This window comes from Phoenix dactylifera, chromosome 1, assembly GCF_051530095.1.
Source record: "Phoenix dactylifera cultivar Ajwa chromosome 1, Ajwa_hap1_PhDact_Kaust_v1.1, whole genome shotgun sequence".
In the NCBI taxonomy this organism is placed as follows: Eukaryota; Viridiplantae; Streptophyta; class Magnoliopsida; order Arecales; family Arecaceae; genus Phoenix; species Phoenix dactylifera.
Window position 1 is genome coordinate 41685938 of NC_143190.1, and position 9871 is coordinate 41695808.

General features: G+C 42.9%; 1 protein-coding gene across 11 annotated transcripts in view; it reads right to left on the reverse strand.

The window, feature by feature from the left end:
- The window catches only part of LOC103724017 (equilibrative nucleotide transporter 3-like), a 36515-nt gene extending 29925 nt beyond the window's left edge, over positions 1-6590 (reverse strand). For 2 of the 11 annotated variants that reach the window (XM_088701435.2, XM_039117975.3), the window contains exons 1-10: positions 6016-6572; positions 5691-5798; positions 3943-4006; positions 3709-3813; positions 2298-2453; positions 2041-2184; positions 1842-1947; positions 1094-1269; positions 824-984; positions 123-381 (exon numbers count right to left, since the gene is read on the reverse strand). In XM_088701435.2, coding sequence (XP_088557561.2) covers positions 123-381; positions 824-984; positions 1094-1269; positions 1842-1947; positions 2041-2184; positions 2298-2453; positions 3709-3813; positions 3943-3984 — 1149 coding nt within the window. In that variant the 5' untranslated portion in view covers positions 3985-4006; positions 5691-5798; positions 6016-6572. Of the gene's footprint in view, positions 1-122; positions 382-823; positions 985-1093; positions 1270-1841; positions 1948-2040; positions 2185-2297; positions 2454-3708; positions 3814-3942; positions 4007-5690 lie in introns of all 11 variants that reach the window. The other 9 variants (XM_039117980.3, XM_039117974.3, XM_039117977.3 and 6 more) reach the window with 8 other exon arrangements.
- Positions 6591-9871: the final 3281 nt, after the last annotated feature.

Genomic DNA, 9871 nt, shown 5'->3' on the forward strand with positions numbered 1-9871 from the left:
TTTCAAATTTTTAAAATATTTGATTTAATTCAACACTTTGCATTGCAGAAACTTTAATGCATATGATATCAATATGGAGTTTACTGACATTCTGTTTCCTTTTGGGGAAAAAAATTACTTACCTTGTATCCTTTGGGGGCTGCAGTAAGTACACAGACAGTAAGGTAACCATTGCTGAGTCCTAAAAATGATGTCAACATAATCATCCATCCTTGGTCTCCATACTTTGCTGTGAAGTAGAATGCTGGAATGAATAAGAATCGTGAAAGAATTGCGACCATGAGACCTTTCCGTGACGTCAACTTGAGCCATTTTAAAAGAGGTAGATATCTCCCTATGAGGTCCCACACGTTATACATAGCAATCAAGACAAGAGCATACCTAAATGACAAACAAGATAAATAGTGAGCAACATCAGTCAGCCATAGTAGATAAAGTTTGAAGGCTTCATATTTCATAAACTACATGGAACATACTAAGATCCTTAAGTTTTTCCTTTATTCTGACCTCCAGGTTTTGAAAAGGTAGCAAATCAGAACATCATTAACTCAGCATAATATTTCACAGGTCAATTTCGTTCCAAAGAAAAAAATATAATTTTCCAGGCAAATGAAGATCCTAAAGTGTTGTAAGAAGCATTATGCTGAAATGCAAGAAAAAATTTGAAAAATATGGAAATGATTGCTACCTGCTCAGAGGTAACACGTATTGCATGTAAACTATAACGAACTATGCAAGCATGGATTTCCCTACATTTATTACCAAATCTCAATGAATTGAAAATATTGACAGATCATGATAGACTACTGATACAAACACTTACCATGAACCCAAGCTGTGGGACCCAGTATCCTCAGACAAGAATCCAGGGAAAATTGACAATGTCAAAACATATATCAGATATACATCAATTGCATAATCTATATTTTGCAATAACAACTGTTTGTTTGTCAAACGCTCGGAGAGTTTGGGGTCCTCTTCAGCCTGCAAGAAATATTTATTTTAATGTGGAAACAAATGTTTTGTTTCTAAGGAAACCAGTTTGCAAATTAAATGTTTTGAATAGCCATGAAACTCTCAACAAGATACGGACTCCTTGATGACGTTGCTTTTGGATGCCAGCAGCAGCAAGATCAGCAGAAACTGTCATAGATCCTTCTGCAGCTGCTTTTAAACGGTAGTACTTCACAATCGGCACCTTGGGGAAGATGAATGCATACAGTAGCACAGAGAGTAGCTCGAAAAATCCTGAGATCGCGAAGAACATCACTGCAAGGGGAAGTTAGATAACAATTATTTATAACATTCCTGAAGACACATATCAACCTTGTCCTGTCAAAAGATACCAGGTGAGACAGGAATTGATATGATAATTAGCTGATATAATCGATGCTCAATTCACGATAAGGGAGCATGATTATCTCATTGAGAGATTTGTGTGTATTGCAGGGTTCATTACCTGAAGGACGTCATGAATCAATTGGTGTTCTACTTATGAAACTTAAGAAACTACTTTCAATAGTATGTGAACTGCAATTAGTCTGAGTAACTTTGAATTCTTAGACAGTTACAGTTGTTACTCCAATAGGAGGTGAGGATTTAATTTAATATAGTCTGAGAAGCCAAATAATAATCCGGGAATTGATTGAGAAAATAACTTTTGGGTCACTAGAGTATGTGCTGTTAAAATTATCTGAATGCCTCATGTAATTTAAACTTACTGAAAAAATTCAAGTTTCAATTTGCAGAACCAAATGGTCTAAATATTAAAGTATAAAATGAAATGGATGATATATTCTCTACTTATCAGTACCACAGATCTGCTAAAAGTCTATACGCACTTGCTCCCTTGCGAAGACCATCTTGGCTGTTCTCAAAAGCAGCCTTTGTTATTAATCTCAAAGCAGAGGTTAGTGCCCCAGATGCGGCCAAGCCAGCCAAGAAGGACTGCAGTTTTACAAGGAGAAAAGGCTCATGAATGTGAGAATGCTGCTCCATATGAAAATTAAATTTGAGAAAGGTAATTTGTAGAAGGATTACCTGATTGAATTCTGAGCACATCAAGAACAGATCACCAACCATTCCCCCCTGAACATGAGCATCAGCAACTCCAAATGCTGCACTGATAGAACATACACCAATAAAGACTCCAATCCCACCTTTTCCAGATGTTGCCACATCCAACTACGATTGAAACATGCTATGTCATCAACTGGATTTGAGAAAACCTTGATGGTAACCACTTAAAATTTGAGGAAAGATCACATTTACTTATTTCAAAAATAATAGATACGTACCACAATTAGGAGCAGAGAACTTAAGAAGAACAGAGTATATCCAATTAGGTTGCGTTTTCTGGTGTTGAGCTTTGCTTCATTATATGCTAGTATTGCAACTGTCCCAAGGGCAAAAGGTTGATAAACAAGTGTAAGCACTCTTGTGGGGTGGTACCTCTGCAATAGGAGAAATCTACAGGTAATTTATTCAAGAATTCATCTATCGCTCATTGATCAGAAACTTTGCATCAGTACTTCATACAGTACATTCTCCTAGAGCATTGAAAAACACATATTTGAGCATAATAACGCAACAACAAAGTCTAATTACAAATATATATACTATTCCTGAATGAGATAATTTCAGCTTCATTACACAAATTAGATGATGGCTTGAGGTAAAACTTCACTTTGGGTAGCTCACCTCGTCACGAAGTTGGACAAAGTCAGGTTTAATGGCACTAGTTATTGAATGTTGAAGTCAGTTTAGCAACAAATATTAGAATCTATTCGGACCGTTTCTGCATAGATTCCCCAAAGCTGACCCAGCCTTCATGGGATTAATACTCAGCTGTATGCATTATCAGAAACATATAGTAAATGTGCTAGACGTGTAGCTTTGTTCAACAGATTAGTGGTAGAAATGGACAAGTTAAGCACAAGCATGTAGTCCCTAAAAATCGTCACAATAACCTAAATCACATATGACCGCTAGAGTGATACAATGAAGAATTGTTCCACATCAACTAACACCTTACACTGTCTGTTGGATAGAATAGATTCACTCGAACTTTGCATGCTAGCATAAATTATCTGGACATATACCTCATGTATTTCTAGCCATGAAAAACAACAATATTTAATTTGCCAATAAATGGCATTCCTTCCTGTCTCCAAACTAAATAAAGCTCGTAATCCATATGTCATCCCCAACAATATACATCAAAAACACTAAACTTTTGGTTTCTGATATGCTAAAATAAGTAAAGCTGGAAAGTTATCTACATACATCATAGCCAATTTGATTTTATTCAAATTTCATAGCTTAAATCCTAGGATTTGATTCTGAACATCAGTTCCTGGCTTGTTATTCCTTCTTCTGACAACTCGTAATGGAACACATTATACAAAGTAAAAACAAATTTAGTATAACATAAAATGATATTATACATGACAAGGATGCCCAATCAGAACTGATTCAAGGGAACATAAAATCAACATACCTTGAAATTGATCAAAACAATAAACATCAACAAATGGGCAGGTATCTCCCAGCAAGGTAGTTTTCAGGAATATGGGTATACCACAAACAGGACAGAAAACAGAACACGGTGCATATAAATGAGAATTATTATATGGCTAGAATGACACAAAAAGACACTAGTGACAGAATGACACAAGGTGATGGTGAAAATGGGAAATAGGTGCTTACGGGGAAGAGGTAAATATAGTAATCTTCAATTGTTAACATGCTATTCCATGCGAAAAGGGATCCGTTTCCCAGAAGCCAGCAGATGATCATTGCTATGTACTTGCCCTGTTCATTTGTGGAAAGTAATTAGTGGTTTCTGCAGAACAATCACTGAATTGCACATTGCTTCCACTTCTTTTTGAGTAGAAGTCGCCTGGAACAACTTAGCAGAAACTTGAGGGTTAGATAAAGCACCTCATTTCTACTGGCTTCACTGGTTTCAGTCTGGTAACTCATGATCGATTCCCTTCAACCACTCCTTTAAAAGCACCAAAAGAAGAAAAAGAGCACAAAATTAAAACAGCATGGCATAACTTTTCTGATAGCATAATGTGGCAGATTGAGAAGAAACAAGGGCTAGATTACTGTCTCCGGTTCAAGGAACTTGCAACAAATAATGCTATTCAAAACCCACATGCTGCTGGTGATAAAATGATGCATATTTCATATACTTAACTAATGAGCATGCTCATAAAGTTGATAATTTAAATTCTAAAAAAAAAAAAGTTGACAAAACTGTAAAAACTACAAATATCAGATTAACAGGTAGGAATTCTTGCATATATAAATTTTATGCTTTCGATTTATATGAAGAATTCTTGCATAAAATATGGCCAGAATTCTATTTCATATCTATATGCCTTTCTTCTACCCAGCCATTTGCTCTCTCTCTCTCTCTCTCTCTCTCTCTCTCTCTCTCTCTCTCTCTCTGAGGAAAATATAACACTAGTAGCTATATCAGTGATCACTAAATCGACAGGCATATCAGCATCTGAAATTACATCCTGCCTTCTATAATATCAAATTAAATAATTTAGAAATACTGATTAGGGTAACCTCGTAAAAAGGATGCATGTATCCATATCAAAGTAAAGAATATGAGAGCAGATCAATATCAATGTCCAAAAGAAAAAATATATCACCAAAAATATCTCTGAACTAAAAAAAAGAATAATTAAGTCCTTATTCGTCACATTAGTCATTATTCGTAACCCTAGTCCAACTTCACTCAGAAAGCTTCTCCATATTTAATTTCCTCATGCACTTCAATCATTGTAATATCCACATACACAATAAAATGAAACAAAATTTCGTGTGTAGTACACCAATAAGAGTTTTGATTATCAGAGAGATTCTCATGCAGAAAAACGGGAAGTATACGCCAAAGGAATTATACATTCAGAGATAAAAAAAAAAATTAATTTTGTCTTGCAATTGAAAGGCTCCTTGTAGCCAAAATTCTCGGAGGAAAAACTTAAAAGCAAAGTCAAAAGACTAAGGTGCCACACTGATAAGAGGATTCATAAACTACAAATAAAACAAAAGTTTTACCAATTAAAACAGACACCAGCTGGAAAAAGGCCCCTTTACCGTAAAATAAGTTGAGAACAAGTAATGGACGATGCCCCTAAAAAATATATATATTGCTAATAAAGCATGCATAGCAATATGTGAAGGTTCGAGCCCACTCAACAAACCAGGTCGCGCCTTATTCTATCTTGCACTAAAATCAGGGGATGTTTGCAGAGAAAACCTAAATTTTAAAAACAAAGATACAAAAGGAGTATAATAATTTATACATTAAAGAATGGCTGAAGCAACACTACAAGAATTTCATTGACAGGTTGAAGGGACCCCACGACAAATAAGAAAAATAGCAGAGGATAAAAAAAATCAAGAACTTGAGGAACCGATGAGAGGGAACAGAGGATAAAACAACTGAAGGAATCTTGAGGACCGACCAAAAGAACATCACCGGCAACCAAATAAAAAAATCCAGAATTTTTCATAGCAGAGGATTCTTGAGACAGAGAGTCTGCTCGTATTACAAGAACTTTATCAAACATAAAGATTCAAACACCTAAATGAAGAGACGAGAGGGAAGAACAAAGGAGACAGAAACCTCATCAATCTCTCCGACACCAAAGGAGTAAAAACCGTACCTCTATGCCGTGGCCGCCACTCAAGAACGCAGATCAAACACAGTCTCTCTTCTTCACAAGATTCAAGAACTCATACAAAGAACACCAGGGAAACCAGAGGAGACCCACCTAAAACAAACAACAATACGATCTTTTGTTGCAAAACAGAGGTTTCTCAGAACAAAAAACATGCTCACAGAGAAAATCCAACGAGACCAAAAAAAAAAAACCAGAAAAAAAAACAAAAAATACGAAGTAAATACCAAGGGTTCCCGCAGTCTAAACAGATACAAAGACGAAGGCAACAAACAGTCGAGTGGAAGAAAGAAAGGATAAGAAAGCATACTCTTGGAGAGGTGGAAGATTCCGTCCCGGATTTGAAACGCTACGAGAGTGATTCAGGAATCCTTCTTAAATTAACAGTTTTGGCGAGTCAAAAGGGGAAGGACAGCTGGACAATGCTTACTTTATGGAAAGAAAAAGGATTCGGCATCGAACAGATGGCATGTGAGAGGGATCCAAGAAATGCAAAAGGGAAAGGACAGGGTGGAAACTTCCGTCCGGGATTGGAAACGCTAGGAGAGGGAGAGATTCCGGAATCTTTTTTCTCATAGAGCCAAAGGGGCAAGGACAACTCGAAGATTCTTGTTGTGGTTGAAATTCCTGCCAAAGGGGAGTCGAGGGGACACCGGCCGGACGGAGAAGAGGGCCACCTTCAATGCTCCGGGGTGCCTCCACAAAGACGCCAGCCGGGACGGAGAAAGGGTGCTGCCCTGCTGTCCAGGGTACCTGCACAAATCCTTCGTCGAGGATTTCAACGAAGGCCCTCCGATAGCTAAGTTAGCAGAGTTTTTTGGAGGGTCCTATTTTGGAAGCCAGAGTCTCTTATTCCCTTTGGGAGGGAGAGTATTGAGAATCCTCTGGAGTACCTTTTCATGGCCTTTTTTATATTTCTTACCAGAGTGCCCCCGTAGCGGAGGTATGGCCCCTTGCAGGCAAGATATGGCCCTTAGTAGGTATAGCAGGGTATGACTCCTGGCAGGTCTAGCAGGATATGGCCCTAGTTGACACGTCATAGCGTGGCCATCAAGCAAAGTACGACACTGTGAGGCTGCTGCAGGTGATAGCCGTGGCATATGCTTGGCGAGGTCAGCTCGGTTCTCTGATGGAGGTTGGCTCGGGCCTCATGGTGGGGCCGAGGTCAGCCTGGCTCTTGGCAGGGCCGAGGTCGGCTCGATCTCTGGACGTAGTCAGCTCGCTCGGCGGGGTTTGGGTGGTTCCATGCCAGAGTAGGACGATCCATTTTATCTCCCATCATTTGCCCCTCGACTTTCGAGTTCGAGTCGTTCTTTGGCTCGAGCGAAGCAAGTAATCAAGTCGTCGATCGTTCTGCGATACAGCCAGATGTTTGTGAAGATATGAGGGCTGAGTAGGGCGCACCTCTTAAGTTGCTGGAGCTGGTGGTTTTAGGCCGAGCTTGGGTGGTTTGAGCTGCCACGTCATTCTAAGCTAGCATGTCGTTCCAGGCTGAGGTGATCGAGGGAGCTCTTTAATGCGTTACGTGCACGCTCCCTTTCGAGGCATTACTTAACAGTATACGAGGGGCCAATCATCAATGCCCCGTCTCCCGAAGCGACCATCATGATGACCGGTCTTTAACACCGCGATACAGGAAGATTTGCTGAGGGAGCCTCTAGGCCTGCCATGTGGCAAGATCTGGCCATTCGGCCGCCCAGGTGGGCTGATCAGAGTCGTCGAGGTAGACTAAATAAAACCTTGAGGGGGGCCTTAGGGCCCCTATTCGACCTCCATCACCCTCGCTCTTCTTCTTCCTAGCCACCATCGCCATCGTCCTCAAGCTCTTCTTCGAGCCTTCTTGGTATTTCCGGTGAGTTTCGTGGTGGGTCTTTCTCCTTTGTCTTCGGTTGCCGACGACCCTGCTTTTTTTCTGGTTATCTTTTCCGGCAAAATCTTAGGTAGGTGTCCTCTTCCCTTTTTGGTCGCTCAGAGAGTTAGTCTTTTTCTCTTTGATTCTGTGAGCGAGGCGGAGCCCTTGATTGCAATGGGCTCGCCATCTAGAGCTTCTGAGCCTAGTGCGGGTCCATCCCGAGTTTGGGCTTCTCCGGATGCAGGGGAGGCCGAGCTTGAGGTGGACTATGGTCCGAACAGGGTCAGTTCGAGTCTGATTGAAGAGTAGCTGGGCTTGGTCCGGGCTCAGTTCTTCTTTCCGCGCGAGTTCATTCTTGAACTCTCGGGGCCTAGGGCTCGAGTGTCCGACCCTCCTCGAGGCCAGATTGGAGCGTATGTGGAGACGCTTCGAGCTGGTGTGAGGTTCCCCCTTCATGGGTTTGTAAATGAGCTTCTCGCGACTTATCGTCTTGTTTCTACGCAGCTCACTCTGAACTCCTAGAGAATGATCATAGGCTTGTTTCACTTTGCCTGGCTCACGATTTTTCCACCCGGTAAACGTCTTTTGAGGCTGCTTTGTGCTAAAGGCTAGCCACGCAGACCAAGGATAGTGGTACTTCTTCTTTCGAGGAGGCCACGTACTCTTCCGAGGTGCCCCTTCCTCCATTCATGGGTGAAAGGACAAATTCTTTTTTATTACCTCCGAGCGATTGTGGGGGTTTGACCCGACCTAAGGCTCGCCGCTGGCCGTGGTGAAGAATAAAGCGCCCAAGTTGTCATAGTCTGAGCAAGAAATTCTAGACGGACTGCTCCGGCTGGGAGGAACTGTGAAGCTTCCCGACCTGCTCAGCAAAGGAGTTTTGGTGAATGTCGGCCTAAGCTCGGCTCATCCCGAGGGAAAGGGCGATGCAATCCTTTTTCTTTCTTTTTCTTTCCTTCTTTCTCAAACTTGACCCTCATCTGAGTTTCTACTGTCAGAAATTATAGAAACGGTCTTCAATGACGAGACCTTGATGGCCCGATATAATAAGAGAGTGGTCGCCTCGGGTGGAGCTCGGCCTGAGTCGATGCCAAAGAAGCTGAGGGTCGCACCTTCTTCCAGCATTACGCGGGGCGAGCATGCTCATGAGGCTGAGCTGCCCCCGTCGATTGAAGGAGTAGAAGGAGGAGCCACGGTGGACCAGACGGTTGTTGCAGCTGGAGGCGGCGCTCGGAGGGCCCGCAAGGTTATCTGATTGCGGAGATTGGGTCCTGAGTTGGGGAGCAGACTTGGGGTCCCGGTCTCTTCTAGGGTGTTGACCTCTTCCAGGGCCCCGAGCTCTTCAAGAATTGATCTCGCTCCCTCCGAGCCCGGGAGGACACCGTTCCTACTCGGGCATCAATTATTCGAGGACAATTGGGCCCTTGACTCTGGCAATGTCGCTCGCGAGGTCTTCCGCTGGAGCAGTTGGGGTTCGAAGGCTTCGTCGATCAAGCATACTCTGCGGGTGTCATGGTGAGTAATATCATACTCTTACTTTTATATTTTTCTGATGCTCGACTTCGGCTAGTGTTTTGTTTCTTGTGTCAGCACCTTTATGTGATTGACATGTTGGTGAACGCCGCGATCAACTATCGGATCGGGTGAGGTCATCTTGGTCGAAAGTGGAGGCCACCGAGCGACTGAGGCAAGAGGCCGAGGCCCAAGCAACGGCCGCCAAGCAATGGCAGCAAGAGGCCGAGAAGAGGGCGAAGATGGCTGAAGCTCAGATTGAGGTCGGGCTCGCCTGGATTCTGAAGGCGGAGCTCGAACGCAACCAAGCTCGTTCGACACTCCAATTCGCCGAAGGTCGGATTTTTAAGCTCGAGGCTGTACTGGCTGGCCAGAAGCGCAAAGCCGAGCAACTGCTAGGTCGGCCGAGGAGCGAGTTTGAGAGACCGTCCAGAATTACCGCCAGTCTAAGGCATATCTGGACAAGTTGGAAGAGGAGGCCACTGATGGGCTAATCCAAGGGTTTGAGAACTGCTGCAATCAAGCGCAGCGACTCTGCCCTGAGGTCAACTTCAGCGGCCTTCGTCCGCTTTTGGGTGGAGCCACCGGGTCTGCGGTCACGGCTGAAGTGGGCGAGTTGGCTGAGTTGCACAAGCTCGTTGTCGACGTGGACGGAGATGCTCCTGAGGCTCCTGCTGAGGCCGCCCATGAAGCTGGAGCTAGGGCTGCTGCCGAGGTCGGGCCTGAGACTGCACAGGCCGCCTGAGCTTTACCCTCTATTTTCTTTTTATCTCAACCATTCTTATATTCAATCCGACCTCAA